This window comes from Onychomys torridus, chromosome 13 (genome assembly GCF_903995425.1).
Source record: "Onychomys torridus chromosome 13, mOncTor1.1, whole genome shotgun sequence".
In the NCBI taxonomy this organism is placed as follows: domain Eukaryota; kingdom Metazoa; phylum Chordata; class Mammalia; order Rodentia; family Cricetidae; genus Onychomys; species Onychomys torridus.
In genome coordinates this window covers 10,146,614-10,174,113 of record NC_050455.1, presented here as the reverse complement: position 1 = coordinate 10,174,113, position 27,500 = coordinate 10,146,614, and the positions used below count along the sequence as shown (strand labels likewise).

At 40.8% G+C, this 27,500-nt stretch overlaps 1 protein-coding gene across 1 annotated transcript in view; it reads left to right on the top strand.

The window, feature by feature from the left end:
* The window catches only part of LOC118594782 (desmocollin-2), a 34,253-nt gene extending 7,463 nt beyond the window's left edge, over positions 1-26,790 (top strand). Inside the window, exons 2-16 of the mRNA XM_036204966.1 lie at positions 1,275-1,359; positions 2,384-2,595; positions 3,980-4,099; positions 5,954-6,109; positions 8,767-8,911; positions 9,779-9,945; positions 11,382-11,516; positions 11,769-11,954; positions 14,688-14,947; positions 15,055-15,197; positions 18,463-18,687; positions 22,715-22,951; positions 23,487-23,611; positions 24,878-25,141; positions 25,954-26,790. Of these exons, the coding sequence (XP_036060859.1) occupies positions 1,275-1,359; positions 2,384-2,595; positions 3,980-4,099; positions 5,954-6,109; positions 8,767-8,911; positions 9,779-9,945; positions 11,382-11,516; positions 11,769-11,954; positions 14,688-14,947; positions 15,055-15,197; positions 18,463-18,687; positions 22,715-22,951; positions 23,487-23,611; positions 24,878-25,141; positions 25,954-26,151 (2,658 nt within the window). The 3' untranslated portion in view covers positions 26,152-26,790. The remainder of the gene's footprint in view (positions 1-1,274; positions 1,360-2,383; positions 2,596-3,979; positions 4,100-5,953; positions 6,110-8,766; positions 8,912-9,778; positions 9,946-11,381; positions 11,517-11,768; positions 11,955-14,687; positions 14,948-15,054; positions 15,198-18,462; positions 18,688-22,714; positions 22,952-23,486; positions 23,612-24,877; positions 25,142-25,953) is intronic.
* Positions 26,791-27,500: the final 710 nt, after the last annotated feature.

Genomic DNA, 27,500 nt, shown 5'->3' with positions numbered 1-27,500 from the left:
GTTGGCAATTTGGGGTTGCCACATTAACTTTGTAAAGATCAATTAAGTCTTACTTTCTTGGCAAAAAGGAAAGAAAGAAAGAAAGAAAGAAAGAAAGAAAGAAAGAAAGAAAGGAAGGAAGGAAGGAAGGAAGGAAGGAAGGAAGGAAGGAAGGAAGAAAGAAAGAAAGAAAGAAAGAAAGAAAGAAGAAAGAAAAAGATAAAGGAAAATTCCCTTCTTTTACTTTCAATTTAAAAATCTTTTTTGGGGAGAGGTATTTCAATTTTGCAATTAAAATGTAATCTCTGCCTTATTGGATAATTCCTATATAGTTTAAATTGGATATTATAGGTGCTTTAAGAAAGATTGGAAATTAAAAATTTCATCCAAATCTAGCTGATTTTAGCTTATGCTAAAGGACTTCATACTTCATAGATGCTGACTGGTTTTCTTGCTTTGGGCCTACCATTTTGGTGAACTAAAGAAAATGGAGCACACATATTTTAGAGGCATCCGCAGAAAAAGTTCACAACATAATAAAATTTAGGTTTTCAAATGCATGGATCAGTTGAAATTGGCTCACGGTAGATTACTAAATAGTTTAAAATATTTGAAGTCAAGTGTTTTCTGTCAGTGAGAAGATGTGTCTTCAGAATAAGGTTCCATGCTCACATAGACTCATACCTAGATATTGCCCACCCCTCCCATGGCAGCCACAGTGCCTTTCAGGTTTGGATCAGAAGACTGTTGCTTTGGCTCTGTAGCTCCTGGGATATTGAACATTTATGGAAACAGTGTGATGGGATGGTGAATTTATTTTTTCTCTTTTCTATGTATGTTTGGTACAGTCTAACACATATTGCTCCTGGATCCTCATTCTACTATCCCAGTCAGTGAAGATACTAGTAAATTCATTTTACAAAATAAAATAAAATAAAAACATTCCTAAAAAAGAATGTGGTTCCCCGAGTATTAAGTCCACTGTAAAGAAGGGAACCATGGGGACCTGTTACCCTTTGATCCACCTCCTTCATATATTTCAGGTTTCTTACTCTAGTACATATTTATTATTTTATTTTGTTAAATAAAATAATAAATAATTTTACATTATAAAGTTTTAAAAATAATTTTAAATAAAATTTTGTGTAGCTGAACATATACTTAAGTATTTACTTACTTAAATTACTGTTTTTTTTATGTAATTAAGTGGGTATTACTATGTAATTGAGACTTAGGAAAACTCTGTATTATTAGAATGATCTTGTGAGTGTATGATGCTAATTTGTTTGTTCTAGATCCTTGCACTTGCCTGTGATGCTTGTAAAGAAGTGATGCTTCAGGTCCCCTCTGAACTACCTGCTGAGAAATTTGTTGGCAGAGGTAAAGAGCAGCTGCAGTCTGTAATAAGTCCTAATGTGGTGTGCTTTGTTAAAAGTTATTGTGATGTTTAGGACCATGAGAGATTCATGATTAATTGTTAAAAGTGAATAGTGCAGTCATTTTTAATACATATTATATCATATTTTATTGAAAAATATGATTACCCAAAGAAGATAAAAAGATTTAAGTTCAAATAATGATGTAATTTTTGACATTTGTACTGCATGGATGATATTGTATATGTTTCTAAGCATTTGAGAAATAATATTGAAATTTTTCTTGAGTTTGAAGGTATTGTTCTTAGATTTTCATCATTAAATGTTTTGACTTCTTACTGCATTTTACTTCCACCATATTTTTTTAGGTGTGCTGGGCATCCAGCCCATTTGTACAGCATTGCACCAGCCATTGTACATGCTGAGCAAACAGTCTACCCTGAGCTATATCTTTATCCCCGTGTACTTCTTTTCATCAATCCTTTGTTTTATTTAACTTATTAAATAAGTGTGTGTCTGTGTGCATGCACATGTGTGCACATACACAAGCACACACACATAGGACAAGAGCTTTACCCCCTGATATCTTCCTGGTCTGTCAATTCTGTATAGGACTTAGTTGTATAAGGAAAGTAAATCAACCCAGTGTGACCATAATATGTTAACTCTTTTACATTTGGTGTAGACTTCAGTAGTATATCAATTTAATAACTGCTGCGTTTAACTCAGGTAGTATGTAGTCTTTAACAGCTAATTTTAGTTATGGAAAAAAAACTCATTTTTAGTGTTGTGTCAAATGTTCAAATACTGGATTTCACATTCTACCTCCAAATGGGTGTAGAACAAGCACTAGAAACAATATGTGTGTTTAGAGAGGATCTTAACCATGTGGTTTCATATATGATTTAAAACACTAAATATTCCAGTGTGAATGTGATATACGTGTTTTGCTCCCCTTGCACACACACATACTATATATTCTTCTGAACTCTCTGCTGCTAAAGTGACTGCTGTATGTGTTTCCTCAGTGAACCTGAAGGACTGCCTTAAATCGGCAAATGTAATTCATCTGAGTGATCCTGATTTCCAAGTCTTAGAAGATGGTTCTGTGTATACAACCAATTCTGTTGTCTTGTCCTCGGGCCAAAGAAGCTTTACTATATGGCTTTTTGATTCGGAGAGCCAAGAAGAAGGAGAACTATCTGTCCATTTAGAAGTTCCAGCAGAGGTAAATGAGAAGGTATGCGGGAAGTGTAATGGCATTACCTCTTTCGGGTTAACTGACACCACCAAGGAGCATGTGGAACCAGAGAAGACGTGGAGTGATGAGTGAAAGCAGTGGACAGTGTTTAATGAAGGAGGGTTGGCTGTGCAACACGTCATTACAATTCGTCATCCCTCTCATTTGTGATGAGCTACACCGAGAACTTGAGATGGGACCCAAAGTGACACTTTTTGATTTTTGGAATGGATTTCCAAAAACAAGTATGGAAACTACCACCTCTTGATTAAATTTTCCTTCCCTCAGGCATATTAGTGTTAAAGGGGTCTCTGGTTCTCGTCTTCTTGAAGACAAGAATTCAGTCAAAAGACTCAGATAATTTTGAGCAGATGTTTATTTAGCCAACCCATGGCAAGCAAACAAACACTACAGAGAGACTGGGTTGGGCAAGGCAGTCATCAGCCCAGCGAATTCCGGGTTGTGGCTCTTAAAGAAGTTTTATTAATATTCATGAGACGGGTGACATATTCTGAGGGAAAGATGATCCTTTTATGGTGTCGAGTTATGGTGGACAGTGATAAAATGGTGATGCCAGGCCTTGGAGGTTGTTAGGGCACACGTGTGGGAGATTACCCTTGTGCTTTAGTTTCTAATATAGCAGAAACAATCTAACTGCGGCTTCAAGGCTTTGAACCTCAAAGGTCTTCTGACTATCGGGAAGCTCAGCCTCTGGGACACAGCTACAACTTTCCTCCTTTGCCTTACATTTAACATCTTGCCTACCCTGTGTCAGTAGCGTGGCTTGTAGTCTTAGAGGACAGGTAACAAGGGAGAAGGTTGGGACCACGTATGTGCCTATCGATTGTGACACCAAAGGTCAAAACGACCTCTCCTCAGTAGTCCCTGGCCATTCTTCACTGAAGCAGTCGAGCGCTGTCACAATATTTCTGTCTTCGTCTGACAGATGTCTGTTGGTCCCCTGGCTCTGGCTAGTTGCTGGTGAGTGGAATCTGCTTATGCTAACTGTGGGAGTGAAGCCATCCCAGTCATTCTCATCCCATCTCCTTCTTCTTGCGTCCTCGCATGGCAATGTGGCAGCAAGAGTTTTCTTTTCAGTGTTGTGTCTGTTCTTCCAGCCCATCTCTCATTCTTCATATTTCCACCAAGGTATTTTCTCAAGAGAATGGTTGGCATAACAGCAACCACAGTCTTATTCTTTGTCGTTCTTGTTATTGCTTCTGCAGTATTGAAGATTAGTTTGCTTTTGAAGCACCGTCATGGGTTTACACTTCCCTAGCCAGTCTTTGTAAGCGGGGACAAATGTATCAACTCTCATGTCTGGGGATGAAGTCGTCATTGATTTTAACAATGAAGATTTATCTTTCTTGTCTTCTAAATCAAGGCACTAAATAAGAGACTGCACACAGAAAAAGTTCTCAGCCGTACCAAGAGAAGATGGGCGCCTATCCCTTGCTCCATGCAAGAGAACTCCTTGGGTCCTTTCCCACTTTTCCTTCAACAGGTATAGTTTACTTTGGCTGCTAAGATCTGTCATTTCCATTTTCAAAAAATAACTAATAGTTATTTAAAAATAATTGCATGAGGGCTGGAAATGTATCTCAGAATGCTTGCCTGCCATGCTCCAGGCCTTGGTTGAATCCTTATTAATTAAAAATATGTAAAATAGTTGCATGTGAATATCTGAATGGAAGGTTTAAGTATCATATCTCAACATATATGTGAAAGTATTTCTTAACAGTTGTATACACATTTTTCAGCTTTAGCCATAAAAAAGCCATCTATAAGAACTGTAAAGCTCATTTAGCATTCTAAAACATGTTTCTTTACCTTTTTTCCCAGTCAACAAGGGTATCACAGAGGCTGGGCACAGCTTATAAAATCCAAAAATGCATGCCTCAATAAAGATGAAAATTGCAGAGCCAAAAGAGAAAGACACAGGCTTTCTAGTCATTATTCCTAAGTCTGTCTCTTCCCTTCCTCCTAGTTTTCTAAGTTAAGTTGTAAATTAGTGCATACAGTAGTGAGTTCACTATTACATCTTCACTATTTCTATCATTATGCTTTGCTCATATTCATCTGATTACTATCCTGATGCTCCGTTTTCATCTTCCCTACCAGTTCCCATCTCAAGTCAATTTCTTTATTATTATTATTATTATTATTATTATATTTGTGTTTTAATTTTACAAATCAGCCATGGGTTCTCCTGTCCTCCCCCTCTCACCCCCACCCCCACCTTCCCCTCATCCCCTCCCCTGCATTCCCATCTCCAATTTGTTTTATGTGTCTGTATGTGAATCCACATGAATCTATGTGCACCACATGCTTATAGTCCTGTGGGGGCCAGAAAGAGGACATCAGATCCCCTGGAACTCAAGTTATGGATGCTTGTAGGAGCTGGGAACCAAACAGGTCTTCTGCAAGAGCAGGGAGCTTCTCCCACCCCCAATCTGTGCCAAGATTTCATCATGTAGCTCAGTTGGTATTCGTTTAATTCACTGTTAAGCTTCACAAAGACAGATCCTTTCAAGCATGTCATGTATTTTTATTGTAGTCACTCATGCCCACTCACTTTGTCGTCACACCCCATCCCCTTCCTTCAGTCCCCCTTCTGCTTTCATGTCATATATAAATTGTTACATACGGGGTTAAGGTATATATACACACACCCATAAATATTTATACATATATATACACATACATATATACAAACACACAAATTTTATATATATGGATGTGTGTGTATATATATATATATATATATATATATATATATATATATATATACACAAACACAAACATACACAGACACACATATAATTCAGATTCATAAACAAGAGAAAACGTGGTGTTTGTCTTTCAGAATTGGTCTTATCCACTTGGACAAGTCTTGTTCAGTAGCCTCAGGCTGGCCTTATCGCCTGGTTCCCCTGTCTCCACTTTCTCTGTGCTGGGACTACAGGCATATGCCACCATACCTGGTGAAACCACTTTCTAAAATACTTTGCCAAGTGCAGTTTCATCTCAGGACTTAAGTAGACTGGCGAGAGATGATCATTCACTTCCGTATTGCTATATTTCCTAACACAGAGAAGTTTGGTCCATGTATATAATGTTCAGTCTTTGCAATATTCCTTGATTTGGAAATTAAGATTCTGCTGTAGGATTTTGCAGATATCTTGTTTTTGAAATTTTTCAATCATAATTTTTATTCTATTGCTGCATTTTTCTAATACTGAATAAGACAGGGGACTATTGTTTATTCTAGTAACTGGCAGTGTGATAGCATAAACATACCCCTGAAAATTCTGCGGAAATAAAAATATGTCTCATGCTTATAATATCTACTCTCTAGATCCAATCTGATACGGCTCAAAACTACACCATATACTATTCCATCAGAGGTCCAGGAGTTGATAGAGAGCCTGTAAACTTATTTTATGTGGAAAGAGATACTGGAAAACTGTATTGCACTGGTCCTGTAGATCGTGAGCAGTATGAATCCTTTCAGGTAAGGTCTAAAGATCACATGTTGTATTAGCAGTTTTCTTGGTTTGGGTTTCTATTGCTGTGATGAAACACCGTTTACAAACGAGCTGGGGAGGAAAAGGGTTCATTTGGCTTATGCTTCCACACTATAGTCCATCACTGAAGGAAGTCAGTACAGGCACTCAAACAGGGCAAAAATCTGGAGGCAAGAGCTGATGCAGAGACTATGGAGGAGTGATGCTTGCTCATCATGGCTTGCTCAGCTTGCTTTCTTATAGAACCCAGGACACTGTCCCACCAGGATTGTTCCACCTACAATGGGCTGAGCCCTCCCCCATCAATCACTAATTAAGATAATGTCCTACAGATTTGCCTACAGCACAGTCTTACAGAGGCGTTTTCTCAACTGGTGTTCTCTCCTTTCAGAAGACTCTAGCCTGTGTTAAGCTGACATAAAATTAGCCAGCAGAACAGTTATTAGTCTCAGCCACTGTGTCTTTCACTCTCCATTTATCTACTTCTCTTTTTTCCCTGAGGTTTTCATTGGCGTTCTGGCTACAATCAATAGCAGAATTGGCTTAAAACAAACAAATTAAATGGAATAAATAAAAATTCATTTCTATTAGGTTATTCCTGGTTTTATGGGGTTTTTTTGTTGTTCCTGTTTTAATTTTCCAAGGGAGCAAACACTTTGGCAGCCCATTTGTTTGCTAGAGAAGCTCTCTGTGGAGTGGGTCTGCCCCAAGAGCTGAGGGAGGGAGACTCAGCAGTTAGCTAAACCTCAGCAGTTAGCTGAACCTCAGCCCTTTGCAGTGGGAGAGTTGATCACAGTGAGACCAGGTGGGTGGGCACCCCTTAACAAAGCTCATTCAGTCTTTCAGATGTTTCATGGATTTCCCCTGTGGGAATATGTGTTCTCCTGTAAAAACCTGACCTCATGCTGGCTTGATTTCCCAGCAGGACCTGCTTATCTTACTTATTTTCAATTATTTTATGAAGTTTTGGATGAGTTCATTCTTTATTCACGAGGAAACCAAACTAACCTTATAGATATGCAAGCTGTGAGTTCTGTGTTTAAGTTTAGAACCGTTGCAGTGTGGTTTTCTAAGTAGCTGTAATATCCTGCTGTTTCTATGATAGTTGTTATAAAACTGGTTTAGTTTGGAATCTACAGCACAAAATTTAAAGGAAGAAAATTTAAGGGAGGGTGGCACCCCAGAGTCCATACAGGACACACCCATACACTGTATTCTCAGCACAGAGGAGATTTATTACTCCGGAGGGGCAAGTATGGGGGGTGAGGGTGGGGGTGGGGAGTGGCTGCCTCTGGATTGGGCAGAGGCCGATAGTAAGCAGCAGCAAACAGCAAGTGTGTCTTTTTGGTTTTGTTGTTGTTGTTTTTCAGGAGTGAGTTTTTAAGGACAAGAAAGGGAGTCTGTGCTAGGGTGAGCTGTTAAATCCTGATTGGACATATTAGCCAAATAATGCGTTATGATTGTCAGACCCTGGTGTTCTGTTTCAGGAATGAGTCAGTGATCAAATAATGGAATGGACTTTGGGACTAGCTTTAGGAACACAACCTAACGGTTTTTAGCGGCCAAGACCTGTTGGTACCGTGTTTACCATGTTCAGAACTGTGCTTGCTCTGCTCCGGCTTGCTAGAGCCCTGCATAAATTATATCCCACACAAAATCTGTAGCCACTCATTTGTTCGCTTTCTAACTCCTGCTTTTCAAATAAAAACATTCTTAGGAAATGTTATATGTTAATATAACCACGGTAGTACCTAAAATACTACCAGAAAATAAAATAATGCCTGAGTTAATTGCGCCCAGAATTCGTAGTGTAAATTAAGAAATATCCAAAAGATGTACTTAAAATCTAAGTGTCTAAAATTGTGAGACAGAAAAAAAAATCAATATTCAGTAAATAATAATAGTAAATATCATACTTATGGATGACATACAGCAGTAGTGAGGAGGTTAAAGTTATGCACATTAATACAGTAGATTACTATAAACACACTCGGCTACCACAGGAAATCCAGTGTCTCTTTCCACATCACACTTGTGTCTGTATCCTGAAGCAATAGCAGTGGAAGGCAAGAGCTTTGAGCCTGGGTAGTCTCCAGACAAGAGCCAAAGCCATCTGGAGCCATGCTTTATCTTAAAGTGTCACCTGAGAGGTTTCTGAGGGGGTAGCTCAATGGAGCGAGCATGCTGGACCTGTGTGAGGCCCTAAAACCCATCCCCAACACCACAAAAGCGAAACTTGGTCATTTTCTGTAGATGGAGTTTTCTTTGGGTCAACAGCTCACAAAAAACAACATGGAGACTTATTATTAATTATGAAAGCTTGGCCTTAGCTTAGGCTTGTTTCTAACCAGGTCTTATAACTTAAATTATTCATCTACATGCTGTCACATGATGACCAGTGGCTTTTACCTCTCCTCCTGTGTGTCCTGCTTCCTCTGCATCCGGCTGACAACTACCCTTTCTTCTTCCCTAAGACTTCTCTGTCCCCAGAAGTCTCACCTAACCTCTTCCAGCCTAGCTACTGGCCATCCAGCTCCTTATTATGCCAGTCAGAAGGCACCTTGGCAAAAATACATCTTCACAGTGTACAAACAAGATATTCTACAACAATTTTCACTTTTTCCTGATTTTACTCTTTTTACAGCTGACTGCCTTTGCAACAACTCCAGATGGGTATACGCCAGAGTACCCACTGACTCTTATCATTAAAATAGAGGATGAGAATGATAACTACCCGATTTTTACAAAGGCAGAATACAGTTTCACAGTTTGGGAAAACAGTGCCGTTGGTAAGTAGCTATACCACAGATATAGGGCAGCTTGGATGGGCTTTGGTCATAAACTGAGCCTCTCTATGGCCTCACGAAAGCAGCCCACTGTGGTGCTAAGAACATGGGTCCTGGGAGGCATTTTCTTCTTTTGCCAGTTTCCTCATGTGAAAAGCTGCAATTTCTTATTCAGTAAATGGGTTATCTGTAGACCAGATTATCAAGCAGACTGCATGCATCCTGGTGCCTCAAGAAAGAAATCACTTTACATTCCTGTGAGAGGTAAATGTCATAATTCTAAAGGGAAGAGTCTGGAAGTGAAGTCATTCAGCATTTGGAGACTTGTCTGCTAACTCCTAATGACTAAATGGGTGGTAGTATTCTGGGCGTGATCAAAAGTCACTGAGAACAATACACAGATTTTCTCAGTCTTGTTATCTACAGGCTCCAATTGGTTGGATGTCTGTCAGACTGCAATTTGGGGGGCTTCCCTTGGGAAGACCTGGCTGAACCAATAGAATTTTTAAAGAGAATTGCCTCCAATGGGTAATTTAAGCACAGGTCTGCAAATAGAAAAAGAGCTTAAAAGTAACTAGAAAATCTCAGTACAAGTTCAGAGTTCACAGAGGGGCAGCATAATCATTTATAGGCGCCCACACAAAAAATATAGTAAAAATAGGTGCTGGGGTCACCAGATCCCCAAAATATTAGAGCGTGAGCATACTTAAAAGGAAGTGTTATTTTATGTTGGTATCAATTAACTTATAAAAGCCATAATCCTGGTCTGTGATAAAGTGCTCCAGCAGGCTTCTGAAGTAGACAGCAAAGAGCGAAATAAGAGACATAGAGCACATGTTTGGAAATTCACCAGCAGCTTTTCCTCTGCAGGCTCTGTCGTGGGGGAGGTCTGTGCCACTGACAATGACGAGCCGAAAACAATACACACTCTGCTGAGGTACTCCATCCTGGAGCAGTCACCTTCCCCACCCACTCTATTTACTATGAATCCCACTACTGGTGTAATCACGACCACGTCGTCTCAGCTGGACAGAGAGGTAACAAATGTCAGCCGAAAACGCTAGATTAGAGCGTGGCTTTTAAGAGCACACTGTCTCAGTTGGATAGAGTAGTGACAAGTGTCAGTGGATAAATGTGGTGTTTTAAGCATGCAGATACATTATCTCTAAGCCGAAGTATCTCAAGTCAAAAAGGCTCCAAAATATGAACGTTTTTGATCACTGATTTGATGTCACAGATAGACAATTCAACACCCAAGGTTGCAGCCAAAACACAGGTCTGCTAAAAACATGGCATAAGATCACCTTTGAGCTTGTGTGCTAGGCAGGAGTGGAACATACAACAGTTTTGTGTCTAAAGGTGGACCTGACACTGAGATATCCTGTGATGTTGATTCAAGTATTCTAAAATCTATAAACATCTGAAACACTTCTGGTCTCCACACCCCTTAGATGAGGGATGCTTATGCCTGCCTATCTCTGAGCATCAGCTGTGTGAACATTTCAGGGAAAGTAAGATTAGTTCCCAACTGTATTGTTTTTATGATGCAGATGAAGGCCACTAAGTGGCTACTTAATGGCATGCTAATTTAGAACATTGAGGTTATTCTCTCTGACTTTCTCTTTTATGAAATCAATTTTTTCATGGATGTATATTTGTAGTATTAAACAAGGAAGTGTCAAATAAAAAAGAGTGAACCTTCTCAAGATGGTCAGAAATGTGTTGTCTATTGAGAAAGAATTAGAATTATTTTAACGTGTCTCTTCAGAAGTCTTGTTTATAGTCTTCCCCTTACATAGATAGAAATACCTTCACACTTGTAGGCCCTGCTTCCCATCTCAGCTAACTGCTCAAATGCTTATCTGCCTGGATTTCTGAAACACACCTCAGATGCAGTGTTTATAAAATTTTACTTGTCAACAAGCTCTCTTTCCCATTCCCCTATTGATTTTTCAATTACCACCTTGGAGTCATGATTTCAAACTGTGGATGTAGTATCGTACACATTACCACTCTAGTTGTTCTTTAGTGAGTGTGCAAAGACAGGAAAGACTAACAGGGACTGAAATTATGGCATGAAGGTGGCTGAAAAGGAGAAGAGCAGTCATTTTAGTTATAATACTTTTGATTATAAAAATATACTTTGGATGGGACATAAAACATTTTCCGCATTGCTGTGCAATGTTAAATGTACTCATGACCACAGAGTTTCTCTTCCTTTTGAAAGTCAGCAAAGCTAGCTGATTATATATATATTCCTTGAGTTGATAGCGCGTTCCATTTGAGAACTGACTCAGTTTTCATATACTGATTGCACATTCCTAGAGCAAGGCATTCTTTCTAGATGTCAATGCTGTTAAACATAACAACGGTCCCTAAATTATCAGCGCAAGAAGAGCTACCGAATAGGAGTCAAGATTCTACTTGTAAAGATGCTGCATTTGCCTAACAGTTACGTTTTCTTGGTTTTCAGCTAATCGACAGATACCAGTTGGTAGTAAAAGTGCAGGATATGGATGGCCAGCACTTTGGTTTGCAGACAACAGCACTCTGCATCATTACTATCGGAGATGTGAATGACAACTTGCCAACGTTCACTCGCTCTGCTGTAAGTGTGTGCTGTTTATTAGAGAGAAATACATAACTTAGTGTTGGTTTGAGAATGTGTGCATCTTTTTGTGCTCCACGGTTGGGCATGAAATGCTCTCAAAGACGTGGAAGAATCTGGGGGTTAGAATTTTAAACATGAGAACATCGTGCTTTGGAATTTGTAAGAATGAGGCTTACTTCACATGATGATCTTGTTTTGTGAAGGTTAATTAATGAAGCTTTATTCTTTTTTTCTTTTTCTTTTTTTTAGTATGTGGCCTCAGTGGAAGAAAATACAGTTGATGTGGAAATCTTACGTCTTACTGTTCAGGATAAAGATTTAATTAACTCTCCTAATTGGAGAGCTAATTACACCATATTAAAGGGCAACGAAAATGGAAATTTTAAAATTGTAACAGATCTCAAAACCAATGAAGGCATTCTGTGTGTGGTTAAGGTAAGAATTAATTAGTAAATTAGATATTTGTAATTTATAATATAGAATAGCAGGCAAAGATTTAATGGGAAGAAAGCTATTCTGATAAATGGAGGCATAAAGTATATACCATGGGTAATTATAATTACTATTTTATTCATATGTATTAATGGAATGAACAGGTTCACTTGGGTTTTTGATTTTTTTGCTTGCACTTTAGTATTATACATGGTCCATCACCAGAGGAAGTCAGGACAGGAACTCAAGACAGGAACCTGGAGGCAGGAACTGGAGCAGAGATCATGAAAGGACACTGCTCACTGATTTGCTCTCTCTTCTTGATTAGTTTGTTTTCTGAGATACCTCAAGAACACCTTGTCAGGAGTGGCACCCACCCACAGTGTCCTGGGCCCTCCCACATCAATCATTAATCAAGAAAATGCCCCACAGGCTTGCCTACAGGCCGGTCTTATGGAGGCCTTTTCTCAGCTGAGGTTCTTTCTTCTCAGATGACTCTAGCTTGTAGGAAGTTGAAAAAACTGACCAACACAGTCACCATTGACAAAGATTTGGTTTTAAAACATGTTTATTTGTGTTTTATTCATGTGGCATAGTATCCATTTTCTAACATATATTTTAACAGTTTAACACCAGTGGACAGAGCCAATCTTTTACAGACTGTTCTTTCTGTTTCTGGATAAAGGAGTTACCACTTACTGAATTTCTTAAATGAGTCGTACCTGGTGAGACCCACAGGGAGACTATCAGTGGGTCTACTTGTCTATATCTTGTATATGGTGCAGTCTTATCATCCAGGGTCATAGCATGCGACTCAAGCAGTCAGTGACACCCCTACTTCCAAGACTTCTTTCTGATACTATTTTGCACATAAGAATTAGACCTGGTACATGAAACAATCCAAGCTGCTGTTACCTTAGATGCTTATATGACATCATAGGTCCATTTGTATGACATCATTAAATAGAACATGATTCCATCCTGGTTCTAGGGCAGTGGTTCTCAACTTGTGGGTCATGACCTCCTTGGTGGGTCACAGGGTGGCATATCAGATATTTACATTATAATTCATAACAGTAGCAAAATTACAGCTATGAAGTAGCAATGAAATGATTTTATGGCTGTGGATCACCACAACATGAGGAACTATATTAAAAAAGGGTCACAGCATTAGGAAGGTTGGGAACCACTGGTCTAGAGAGTTTTCCTATTACACATTCTCAAAGATGGGGGATCAAAGATGATGAATCCATTTTCCTCATAATACTAATTAGCTGCAGTTTCTGGGTTAATTTCTGTTTGAAAACAACCAAGGAAAGCCCTTTAAATCCCATCTTTTACTTGACCTGACTGCTGCCCCAACCCTAATACCAGACTTTATCTCTGGATCATTTCTGTTAGCTGTTCTCATCTCCCACTAACCAGGCAGAATAAAGCATGCTTTCCATTGACCTCGGTGGAAGAGAGCTCAGAAAGGAACAAATAATGCCTCTAAGCTTTCTATACTCTTGTCTCTCCACTGTTGGGGTGTTCAAGTATCCTGGGAAGACCCGAGAGTTAGACTCAATTCAGACTTGGGTTAAATGAATTTCTTCTTACCACTAGCAGAAGGATGACAACCTTAGAGTCAAACAGCATGCCATGCCAAAGGGGCTAAAGGGAGGGTTTTTGAAGGTGGATATCATAGGTGTGCATTATCATTATCTGTGGAATCCACAGCTGGGCAAGAGCATTGTTTCACCCCCTCAGTTGTCTCTCTGTCCATTACCTAGTACTAAAAGGACCATTTCATCCCAGTCCTGCAGTGATAAGCAAGTTTACAGAGGCAAAAAGAAAGTGGTTAATACTCACACCTGGAACACCATTATCTTATTCTTATCCCACCTTAATATGGTGCCATATTAAGCTTCTTTAGCCACCACAGGGGAGTTATGTGTAAATTATGACACAAGTCTGAGCACTCTGAGGGAAGTGTCACTAATGATGGGAAGAGAGCAGTTGATTTCTGAGCAGGCAATCACACAGTGCCATCAAGTTTGGGCTGGCTGTCACCTCCCACACCACTCATAAACATTTTATAGGGCTGGGGCTATAGAAGATGCTGGTCTGGCATACTCAAGGTTCTGGATTCAAATCCGAGACCAACATAAAGTGAGCATGGCGGCACACACGTATAAGCCCAGCAGCGTCTGGGAGGGGGAAGAAGCTGAGGAGTTATTGTCGTTCTTGGCCCCTGAGTGATTTCAAGGCCAGTCTTGGATACAGAAGATGAACAACACAACAACAACATAAACCTCTTGAAAAATTTGACCTAGTTTTTCACTCCCAAATCCAGTGCAAGTCACTCTCCTTTTGAAGACTCTAAGTTACTCTAAGTAACTACTGTGAAATGACTAGTTACAATCCATACCCCAAACTGGACTTAGGTTAAACAGCTAAGTGGTTGTTTTATCCAGCTCCATGATACCTTTCACTTTAAATTTAAATTTAGAATTTTTGACTTTTTTAACTCTCAAGGGCAAGTTGTTTGTTTGTTGCCAGCTCCACCCAAATTCTGATTTATTTGAAATATCCCCCCCTCCCCGATCCACCCATGCATGTGGTTCGAGCCTGTGTTGAATATTCTCTGACTGTTCCTAATCTGGTCCTTACCTGTTTCCAACTCAGCAAGCCCTATGTGGAGAACTTTACGAGCTCTTCAAGGGTTTGATCTGATTTCCTCCACATTTCCTGCAGCCTCTGGACTATGAAGTCCAGCAACAGGTGTCTCTGCAAATCAGTGTAGTTAATGAAGCCCCATACATTGTGAGAGAGGCTAGTGCCAGGTCCCCCACAAGCACAGCCACAGTGACTGTTACCGTGAAAAACCTGGACGAGGGTCCCGAGTGTATCCCTCCAACACAAACCGTGCGGATCCGAGAAAACGTGCCAGCTGGAACTAGACACGATGGGTATAAGGCGTATGACCCCGAGACCAGAAGCAGCAGTAGCATAAGGTATTTGTGTGTTCTTGTTCCTTTCACATTTACAACACGAGAGAAGCATTGGCCTTACGGTTTGGCTCATGATATTTCTTGCTGTGTTACTTCACCATGCTTCATAGGTACAGGAAGTTAAGTGACCCAAGAGGGTGGGTCACTCTTAATGAAGACTCAGGATCAATCACCGTTTCCCGAACCCTGGATCGAGAGGCTGAGACGGTCAGAAATGGCATCTATAATATTACAGTCCTTGCATTAGATGCAGGTAAGAAATTTGTTTTTAAGAAAGCTACTGCATCTTCAATTGTAAACTTTCTCAGTTTTAAAGTCAAAGAATTTGTTTTAATCTCATGGTGCAAAGGTTCAAACCTAGGTCTTCCACGTGCTAGGCAAAGCACTCTGCTACCAAGCTCTACCCCAAGCCCAACAGTATACCTAATCTTTTGAGACAGGGTCTCACTGTGTAGCTCTGGCAAGCCTGGACCCCTCTATGGAGACTTTATTGGCTTTGAACTCATAGAGATACATCTGCACCTACTTCCAAGGGCTGAGATTAAAGGTGTTTGTTATCATGCCCTGCCTACCAAACAAAGGTTTGTTTTTTGTTTTTTGTTTTTGTTTTGTTTTGGTTTTTGGTTTTTGGAGGCAGGGTTTCTCTGTGTAGCTTTGTACCTTTCCTGGATCTCGCTCTGTAGACCAAACTGGCATCCAACTCACAGAGATCCGCCTGCCTCTGCCTCCTGAGTGCTGGGATTAAAGGTGTGCGCCACCACCGCCAAACATAAAGTATTAAAACTGGCTCTATATATTCCCAGTTTACTTTTTCCCCAGTATAACATACAGAGTAATTAGTTAATAAATTAAGTTTGCTGTCATTTACTAAATCATGTCAGCTAATAGTATCTTTAGTATTAGATGCAATTATAAGATAATGTGGTTTAAAATGGGGCCAGGGAGATGGTCTGCTGTTTTAAGGTCCTTGCTACCAAGCCTGATGACCTGAGTTTGATTCCCAGGTGAAAGGAGAGAATGGATTTCTGGAAGTTGTCTTTTGACCTACACTGTCATTCTTAATAATTAAACAAATGCAATAAAAATTAAAAGAAAAATTAATTTGGTCTAAGAAGCATCAAAACCTGAGAAAACTATTTCAGAAAAATGTATTCATTTATCTTGCAACATTCAGGAGAGTCCATAAGAGGGGGAAGGTATTTAGTCACGTAGTACACTTCTAGAAAACAGAACATTGTACAGGACGCTAACAGTATACTTAGAATCCCAACCAAGTACATTTTACAAAATTAAATCAGTCACAATTAACAGTATGTTAGAGAATGAGAGGGTTAAAGTGTGCATTCACATATTCCACGTTTGTTTCTGTTGGTAAGATGAAATGACCAGATAAAAAGCAGCTTGGAGGAGAAAGGATTCATTTTAACTCATGATTCCAGGTTACAGTCCATCATTTGAGGCAGGTCAGGGCAAGAAGCTGGCAGTCATGGCCACAGTCAAGAGCAGAGAGAATGAAAGCATGTATGCTCAGTGCTCAGCTGGCTCTCTCCACCCCTGTACAGTCCAGGGCTCAAAACCGAGGCTTGGTACCACCACTTGATAGCTGGGTCTACCCACGTCAGTTAAGGTAGTCAAGAAAGTCCCCCGACAGACATGCCCAAGGTCAGTGTGATTCTACATCATGACAAGCTAACAATTAGAACTAACCCCACATAAATATAAGAACATAAAATATAATACTATGTTTTGTGCATCCTGAAAAAAAATCAGAGAAAATGAGTATAGTGATTGTTTATATAAGACCCACTTAGTGTGTGAAACATAATTTTGTTATAAGATATCTTTGTTTGGGCATGGTATATATTGACAATCCCAGTATTGGAGGCAATGGGATCAGTTCAAGGCCAGCTTCAATTACATAGTAAGTGTGAGGCCAGCTTGAGCTAAGGACACTGTCTCCAATTGAACTTTGTGCATTTGTAAAATAAATATAAAATCAAATAAGCATAACTCATTATGCTCTAACTTGCAAAATTAAGTTGTATAAGTGATTTTAGAAGATGATTTAGGTATTACAGCTCTCTCTGAATTAACTCAAATATTCTCAGCAGTGACTTTCCTTAAATATTGTTTCTTTGCTATTCCTTCCTCTTCCCAAATATGTACGAGATGAATTTTTCTGTTTGATTTCCACAAGGATTTGAGCTGTGATTTCATTTCTGTGTAATAAATTACCTTCTTCATGTCCTTGAAGATGTTAAGTGTCCTTGTTTCAAAGCTCTCATGTAGAGTGACTTTATCTTCCTCCTGGTAATTTTGTTGTTTACATTAATGTTTCTCATGTGGGACCTATCCTGGCATTGATGGGGGCACATGCTCTGCTCTGTCTTTGGCTTCCCCCCTCCAGCTTCACTCCATCTTAACTGGCAGGCAGTTTTGGAGTGACCTGAACATCCATCTCTGTGGTCTGTGGTTCAGAACTGGTTCTTAACCTGGTGGCATAAAGCACCTAGCCTGCAATGGCTCTAGAGCTACCAAGATCCAGCCACCATGCCACAGGGGCCTTGGCTAAGGCTCTGGTTGCCAGGCAAACTTAGTTTCTTTCCACTTCCTTAGGTTGGCAGCTGTATGTGGGATCTCTTCCTCCATCTCTAGTGTCCAAATCCTCCTTAATGAGTAGAAAGAACAGAAGGTTTAGAGCTAGGAATCCTGGTTTCATGTTTGGCTTTAGACTTCATAATCTCCTGGACTCTTGATTGCTTCATCTTTGTGTGTCTCAGACTTCCCAATATATGCCTTGTATAGAGTTATCAGGAAGATTTCTATATATATGAATGTCAGGTTAATTACAGAAGTTACACCCTCAGTCCTAAGTTCTGTTTATTTAATAAATAGATGACATGCTGCTTATGAGACTACACCCATAGTGATAATTCCTACATTTGGAAATGTCCCCCCACCCTTCAGACATCTCCTTGAACCATTTTCTGTTTAAATTTTCCAAATACATATCTTCTACTATTGAGCGTACCTGCTCTAAAACCTTAAGCATTCTCTTTGTGTATGCCCACATCCAAGTTCTCTACTCCAGCTTTCAGAGGTCCTTAAGCTCTAATCTGTGTCAGCTCCCATCTGCCTTCTTCTCCATTTTCTCCACATCACAGGTATGTGTGACATGCTGTCCACACCTTTGATTTACCTGCACTTTAAGCATACTGGGTACCCCTACTCTACTCTCTTTTTGTCTCTTCAAAGCAACTGAAATTTCTCTGTCTAGAACTTTCCATGCCAATGTAATGACGTAGTGAAAGGATGAAAATGTCCAAGTACCAGTGATTGTATGTATAATCCACTTGGAAGCAGTGAGATTTCCCTGTGTCATTGCTCATGGCTGTTCTTTGTGCTGTAACGTATGCATTCTAAGTGATTAATAAATATAGATATTAATTTTCATTGTATGATTTTTCTAGCAAAAAAATGAAGGCATTAAAAATGTATTCTTATTGCTCTGTGTCTAGATGGGAAAAGCTGTACTGGAACTCTGGGAATTATTCTGGAAGATGTGAATGACAATGGCCCATTCATACCCAAGCAGACGGTTGTGATATGTAAGCCCACCATGTCCTCTGCTGAAATTGTGGCAGTTGATCCTGATGAGCCAGTGAATGGCCCACCCTTTGATTTTAGTTTGGAGAGTTCTGATTCGGAAGTACGGCGGATGTGGAGGCTGACAAGAATCAATGGTGCGTGATTTCAAATGTTGCCTTTTCCTTTACAACATCAGGCTTCTCTCTCTCTCTCTCTCTCTCTCTCTCTCTCTCTTTCTCTCTGTTTCCCTCCCTCCCTCTTCCCCCTCCTCTGGAACTAAGAGAAATATTCATTGAATGAGAACCACTCAGGAAGAAGACATGAGTCTCGGCGTAATGGGCAGTGACCCTTTCCAGTGTTTGCTGTTGATGATATCAGGTATTCTGTAGACTCCCATTCACATCCAAGCACTCACCTGCATGGCCGTTTTGTAATTGCTGGCTTGGCAGCAGCTGGGATAGTGAGCCCCTCCTTGCAAGGGTATCTGTTCTCTGACAGTGTCTGCCCCTCACCGCTTCTCTCTGTGGCCATGCTGACATCTCACTGTTTTGTATCTAGTGTGTTCTTTTTGGAAGTCTTCCTTGCTTTGCTTCACAGTGGACTGTAGCCCAGAAGGGACCTATGGTGCAAAAATGGCTAAGGTTATAGCGACTTTTCCCCACTGCCACATTGCATCCCACCTACACCAGAACTTAATTCTTGTCTCCTAGATGTGCTGCCATGGACTGCGAGGTCATGGCCTCAAGCTTTCTTAACTCAAGAACCTCAGTCACCTTTTGGGTGTCCTGAAACTTGAAAACTCCAAATTATTTCAACCCTGCTCTGAGTGGTCATGTCTCAGTTTCCTGATATGACAAAATAAAAGAAAAGTTAAAAAAAAAAAAATACCAACAGAACCAGGCATGGGGAAAGAAAACCAAGAGCATAGCCGAGCAAGCCAGGCACCCTGTCTTGAACCCTGATGATCTGTAGACTGACAAGTTATGCACATTTGAAACAATGTTCTTTTGCATGTCTTGGGGAAGAAGATAGGTATTTTTATTTGTTCTTCCATAAGGAAAAAAAGTAACTTGGTTCTTGGATTTTGTCCATCCTACTTATTTGAGGTCAGAGTGTTTTAGTTTAAATGGCATTAAGAGAAAATGTGGGATTTTAAAAATCTCTCCTCAGCCAATTAACATTTTTGGAAACAATGCTCTTGTCAGAACCCTGTGTCATTTTGTCTCTGGCACCAGAACTCTGAGCCCAGGGTCCTTCCTTGTGTGTCATTTTGTCTCCATGGCACCAGAACTAAGCCCAGGGTCTAGCACATACTGAGCATGTGTTCTTCCACTGAGCTGTAACCCAGCTCCAGGACTTTGTTATTTTAAAAATGCCAGTTCTTGAACACGCATGAAAGCTTGGGAAATTCCAGGGCAAGGAGAATGTGCCCAACAGAGGTTACACGGGTTTCATGTCAAGTGCTGGAGCCACAAGTTGTTACATAAATCTGACCAAGGTATTTATTCTCTGGGAGCATCAGTGTACTCATGTGTAAAATTGGATTATTTCTAAAAGTCAACAAGATAATGAAAGGAATAGAATGTGACTCTCTCTCCGTTCTGTGTGTTGGCTTATGATTATGTCTTAAACAATACACGGAATCGATAACTGTGGTTTCTATTGAAATCCTAGTTCTGTGATTTCTTGTCCTAGGAAGCCAAATTCATATTGGGAACTTCAAACACTATACAGAAAATGAGCAGGCCACACTGGGAAGTTAAACAACACTTATTGTTCTGTGGCTTGTGGCAATCTATAGTGAGAATCATATTACATATCTCTGAGCCTGAGATCCTACTGGCATTTGATCTGGATTTTGATCTAAAAAAAAAAAGATCCATCAAAAACAAAACAAAAACAACAAACTTCAGCTGTTCCTGGTGTCCTATAAGCATAAGCATGTTTATGTTCCTGTGGTGTGCTCATGTGCTGCCCATGAAGTAAATGTGTTCCAAGCCATCGGAACCAGTTCTTATTGATAAAACACAAGCATTTGTGTCCATTTGGCACAGTTTATGAAAACAAATGAGAGACACAAAAATTTCAGATCTCTACCTCCCTGATGAGTCATACATGAATGGAAATCTAATATAACGGGTTTAATTGAATATATTAAAAATAGGACAGAAACTAACCTCTTACCACATCTATTAGTTATGGAAGGAAGGGTTTGTTTATGAGCGGATAAAGTACTTTATTCCAAGAATAGAAGAACTGCAACTGAGGTGGTGTATGAGTTTCTTCCCTGCTGCGACACAGTAACCAGGAGGAAGCTTGTGGAAGGAGGGGTTTCCTCTGCCTCGTGGTTTGAGGGCACAGCCCACCATGGTGGGAAGGCATGGCTGCAGGAGCTTAAGGCCGCTGGTCTTATTCCATCTGTAGTCAGGAAGCAGAGAGAGATGAATGCTGTTGTGGTGCTCTTTCCCTCCTCTTTTTTCCAGTCCAGTACCCCAGCCCACAGGATAGTGCCACCCACATTCAGTGTGGGTGTTCCCTCATCACTTAAACCTCTCTGGAAATGCCCTCAGAGGTGTGCCTAGAAGTGTGTCTCCTAGGTGACTTTAAAATCTTGCCACATTGGCAGTGGAAATTAACCATTGCAGGCAGCATTAGACTAACTGAAACTGCAGTGTGTTTGTAGTAACTGTGGATCAGAGGCAGTGTGCTTGCAGTGGCTGTGGGCCAGAGGCAGTGTGCATGCAGTGGCTGTGGGTCAGAGGCAGTGTGGATGCAGTGACTGAGTCAGAGGAAGTGTATTTACAGTGTCTGAGGGCCGGAGGCAGTGTGCTTGCAGTTGCTGTGGATCAGAGGCAGTGTGCTTACAGTGGCTGAGGGCTGGAGGCAGTGTGCTTGCAGTTGCTGTGGATCAGAGGCAGTGTGCTTACAGTGGCTGAGGGCTGGAGGCAGTGTGCTTGCAGTGGCTGTGGATCAGAGGCAGTGTGCTTGCAGTTGCTGTGGATCAGAGGCAGTGTGCTTACAGTGGCTGAGGGCTGGAGGCAGTGTGCTTGCAGTGGCTGTGGATCAGAGGCAGTGTGCTTGCAGTTGCTGTGGATCAGAGGCAGTGTGCTTACAGTGGCTGAGGGCTGGAGGCAGTGTGCTTGCAGTGGCTGTGGATCAGAGGCAGTGTGCTTGCAGTTGTTGTGGATCAGAGGCAGTGTGCTTGTAGTGGCTGTGGGTCAGAGGCAGTGTGCTTGTAGTGGCTGTGGGTCAGAGGCAGTGTGCTTGCAGTGGCTGAGGGCCAGAGGCAGTGTGTTTGCAGTTGCTGTGGATCAGAGGCAGTGTGCTTACAGTGGCTGAGGGCTGGAGGCAGTGTGCTTGCAGTGGCTGTGGATCAGAGGCAGTGTGCTTGCAGTGGCTGTGGATCAGAGGCAGTATGCTTGTAGTGGCTGTGGGTCAGAGGCAGTGTGCTTATAGTGACTTGGGTCAGAGGCAGTGTGCTGGCAGTGGCTGAGGGCCAGAGGCAGTGTGTTTGCAGTGGCTGTGTGTCAGAGGCAGTGTGTTTGCAGTGGCTGTGGGTCAGAGGCAGTGTGCTTGCAGTGACTGTGGGTCAGGGGCAGTGTGCTGGCAGTGACTGTGGGTCAGAGGCAGTGTGTTTACAGTGGCTGTGGGTCAGAGGCAGTGTGCTGGCAGTGACTATGGGTCAGGGGCAGTGTGTTTGCAGTGGCTATGGGTTAGGGGTAGTGTGTTTGCAGTGGCTGTGGGTCAGAGGTAGTGTGTTTGCAGTGGCTGTGGGTTAGGGGTAGTGTGTTTGCAGTGGCTGTGGGTCAGAGGCAGTGTGTTTGCAGTGGCTGTGGGTCAGAGGCAGTGTGCTTGCAATGACTGTGGGTCAGGGGCAGTGTGCTGGCAGTGACTGTGGGTCAGAGGCAGTGTGTTTGCAGTGGCTGTAGGTCAGAGGCAGTGTGCTGGCAGTGACTATGGGTCAGGGGCAGTGTGTTTGCAGTGGCTGTGGGTTAGGGGTAGTGTGTTTGCAGTGGCTGTGGGTCAGGGGCATTCAGTTCAACCACAGCTTCAGGATCATAGCATTTATGATAATCCACAAGTATCCATTTGTAGGAAAATGGATATCTGTTTGATAACTGGCCAGTTTTGCTAAGAGATTTTGGTGGCTTTTGTAACACCTGGTTTTATTTGTTTATTCAGATACAGCGGCTCGTCTGTCCTATCAGAACGACCCTTCATTTGGATCCTACGTAGTTCCTATCCGAGTTACAGACAGGCTTGGTCTGTCCTCAGTCACCTCACTGAACGTCATTGTTTGTGACTGCATTACTGAAAGTGACTGCACAGCCCGCTCAGGAGAAAGGACCGGCTATGCAGATGTGAGACTCGGACCCTGGGCCATTCTGGCTATACTGTTGGGCATAGCCTTGCTGCTTTGTGAGTCCTTTCTTGAGTTCTTTAAAGCAATTTGAAGACATATGCTTAGAATGAATGTTAATACCTATAGGTTGTAGTTTGGACAAAGATGTATTTCTATTAACAATATATTTAACATATTTCTGATTTTTTACACTGATCTATCTTATTTTGGTGAGAATATGCCCTGTGTGATGGTCAGAGAACAATTTTCAGGAGTCTGTGGGACTCTGGGAAGAAACATAGGTCATCTGTTTTGGTGGCATGCACTTTTTCCTACTGAGCCACTCACCAGTTCATGTATTTAGTACATATGTTTAAATGTAGTTATGTGTATTCTCAACAGAAGATACAGTTCACTGTAGAAATATATCATGTGGTATGTGTTTGTATCTATTAAGAACACTCATGCATTTACTCATGAAATCATATGTTCTTGAAGGTGTTCAGCAGACGCCTATTGATGCCTGACTTGTTCGTATCAGATACTGTAGACACAGCTGGACTTTATGGAGGAGAGCCCTAAAGGAGCCCCTTCCTTTCTTTCTCTCTCCAGGTATCCTGTTTACATTAGTCTGCAGTGTTTCCCAGGCAACAAAACAACAGAAAATTCTTCCAGATGACTTAGCGCAGCAGAACCTAATCATGTCAAACACTGAGGCTCCTGGAGAAGACAAAATTGTAAGTCACTCACCCATCTTTAAACCAAGTACAGAGGACCATTAGCCTGTAGGACATGTTCCTTCTAAAACCAGTTTTGTTGTTTTCTTTTTCTCAACAAACTTCTTTTGGTGTCCAGTAATTTAGCAGCAAATGTCATCCATTGAAGGCAATCAATAAAATGCATGTAGTTCCCCCAGATGTGTGGTATTTCAATTTGGCCATGCAGTGCTACTTAATATTGAAAAATCCTTTAGTGTGAATTTTTTGGCTTCAATGTTAGGCCTGGTTTTTTTGTTTGTTTGTTTGTTTTAATCTATCTAAATTGCTGTTTATACCTTAAAACATTGCTCTTAATTACTCACAGCTCATCAGTATAATTGTTCTTTTTTTGAAACCTGGCTCCAGCAATAAAACCTCTACCGACTTTGATCACAGTGGGAAAAGGTTTATTGGATTCTTCCTGACTACAATGTGGGTTAGAAATGAGTCGGAGGCGGGCGGTCTAAAGCAGTAGAGTAGCGAGGAGAGGCTGCTGAGCGGCTCTGAGTTCCTAGCCCAGTGTATGAAGGAAGAACAACTAGCCATCTTCCGAAAAGCCCAACTGATGGCAGGGCAGGAAAGGTCTAGAAGCACAAACAAACAACAGAAACAACACAAAAAAGCCTAACCATAGCTGAGAAAATAGACCAAGGGAAAAAACTTAAATTATATTGTAGGGTGTAAACACAACCTGGCAGAGGAGGGGCCGTGTATTGGCATTTCTGGTATTGTCCTGCCTGGTTATTGTTTGATTTATGAGACTGCAAGGGTTACATGTTGATAGTAAATTTTTCTTTATATTTGAGTTGGGAGGAACTAAGTTCATTGTTTCCTAAGAAAGCTTTTCATTGTTTCTGTTTCTTCTCCTACCTGATAAAGGGGAATGGGTTTAACTGAGAAAGTAAATCCCTGTGACACAGCAATGCTGCTTTCAAGGCACTGGAAGGCTGTAACGACCTTGCCCTGTATGCTAAGGAGAGTTTAAAGTGGAATCTCCATCAAGCATTTTGATTTGCACCTGCAGCTTGTTTCTTGTGTTAGACAAGGTGTCTAGTACAGGGCACGTGCTAGAGGTGCCAAGGATTGAAAGGGCAGATGGAAAGAACAGATACAGCCCATCGTGTTTTTGGAAAGATTCCCTTGTAATGCCCACCTAAAGCCGAGTCCTCACCTTCACCTGCCCTTCCTTCTTACTGCCCTTTGCTCCTCTGTATATGTAACCGATGTCCGCCATTATCGTTACAGTATTCTGCAAATGGCTTCACAACTCAAGCTGTGGGAGCTTCTGGGCAGGCAGCTTTTGGCACCTTGGGAGCAGGAGTCAAAAGTGGAGGGCAAGAGACCATTGAGATGGTGAAAGGCGGCCACCAGACCCTAGAGTCCTGCGGGGGTGCTGCATACCATCACCACCACACCCTGGATCCCTGCAGAGGAGGACTCGTGGAGGTGGACAGCTACAGACACACTTACTCTGAGTGGCACAACTTCACTCAGCCCCGACTTGGTGAAGTGAGTTCCCGAGCTGTTTCCCAAACTTATGCTAATACATTTAATTTTATAAAAGGTTCCAACTTAGTGTTTGTGTAGACTGCTACTTTTAGTTAATGATGGATCGACTCATTGGAAAGTTACTATTTTTAATTAATTTGGGTTTTAATTGTGTTCAAATTAATGTGGTCATTCACTTTCCTGCATATTTTTGTTTTGTTGCTTTTTGGTATTTTGAGACACGGTTTCTCTGTGTTGCCCTGGTTTTCCTGGAACTTGCTCTGTAGATCAGGCTGACATCAAACTCAGAATTGCCTCCCTCTGCCCCCTTCCTGAGTGCTGGGATTAAAGGCACACACCATCACCACCGATGGCTTTTATTACTAGTTAAGGAAATAATTTTGTGCTATGATTTTGCATCTGACAAATTTTGTTTTAGCAATCCAACCTCTAGCACAAGGCAATACCAGTATGTGCCGTCACTTTGCTGTTCAGAAAGAATGGAACTCATATCAATTTGGGTTCAGTTTACTGAGTGTGTGCTTTCACTTTTATCACTATTTAGAGAGAGGGAAGTAATGGCCACTTAAAATGAACACTTGGGTACTTACTGCCACTCAGGACTTCTAGAAGCATGCTAATACTGAGTTTATGGTGTGATTTTATGATACAGACCAATCATGTGCATTTTCTACACATAGGAAACCATTAGAGGACACACTCTGATTAAAAATTAAACAATGAAAGGTAAATCAAAGCAATTCTTTTTCTGTAAGTACGTTTTGGTGCTTAAAATGATAAAAGTAAACTATGTTGTGCTTTCTCCCCGACAGAAGGTTCAGTTGTGCCATGAGGATGACAACCAACGGCTCGCTCAAGACTACGTCCTCACGTACAACTATGAAGGACGAGGTTCCACTGCTGGCTCTGTGGGTTGCTGTAGTGACCAACAGGAAGAAGATGGGCTTGAGTTTTTGGACCATTTGGAGCCCAAATTTAGGACATTAGCAGAAGTATGTGCAAAGAGATGAAGGACTTCAAACAGGGTACCCAAACTAATGGACTTAATACCTTTTCCTCACTGCTTTAAATATAAACCAGGATTTTTTTTAAAAAGATATATATTTGGGGCTTCCCCCGCAACCTGCCTTGGTCTGCAGAATGTCCATGGAAATGCACATTTACAGAGAAACTGTGTACATTAGTACACTTGAACTTGAAAACTATTCTGCATGGGTTATAATTACTTCTTTTTTACCCAGTTGTCATCTATAGATGGAAACTTTGAGGGAATTTGCATTATTGTTTACATTGGGCATAATGACATCAGCCAACTTATAGTGCAATAAAATTTCATGAATCTGAGTCTATTTATGGACTACTTGACCTATAACCCAACTAGAGACTGTAGAAACAGTTGTCTCCAATCAATGAATTAATTGATTGTTCGTATGGTGCTTGGAAACTGTTGTTTTCCCAAACATGCTAAACTGTATTTACTGTGTCTTACATTTGTTGTGTTCTTGTAACATGGCCTGGCTTCATAGTGCCAAGGTAGATTGTCAGGCAGCCATTGAGTGTATTTGCAGTTCCATTCCAGTGGGGGCTGCTTTTAGGTTCTATCCTGGGTAAAATCCTACACTGAATCTACATCTCCTTTGCATCGACTTTGTCAGTTAAATTTAGATTTCAAAACTTCTTTAAATTGTATTTTTTGTTACTCTTATAAGTTTTTTTTTTTTTTTTTCTGTGAAATACCAAATGGTCTACACTGCCATCCCCACTCCACTTCTTTTTCTCTTTCTCTCTTATCTGACTTTGAAAATTGTACTTGGGTTGAAGAATCCAAAATATTCTTAAAAATTGTCTCTTCTCTTAAAATAGTCTTTCTGTGGTATGTAAGCATATGCGTTGTCAGTTCTCTTAAGGTCAATGTAATAGCAACTTTGTTTTGAAAGTTTTGGTAATTGCTTCATTTCTGTCCTTAGTAAAGAACTTCTAATTTTTCCAGGGAAACTTTAGGACTCTTTCATGATTTATTAGAAGCAACATTCTATATGACAGAAACAATAATGTGGTTAGAAGTAGGATGTGGCTACCTAGTGTAGACTAGCATATTTACGATCTGTCTTTAATTCAAGGACACTGGAAGTGGGAAATAGTGATGGTGTCTGAAGTAAGCATCTCAGCATAAGGATCTCAACTGATCTCTGGGATAATGACTTTTTTAGATGATATAGCTAGTCACAATTACATGATTGTAAAATTATTTAAAAAAAATAGTGTGTAATTACAGTTTTTACCAAATATAGAAATGGGCCAAATACTTTAAAATGTTTAAGAATTTATATGTGAGTAAACTTCATAGCCAGCCACATTC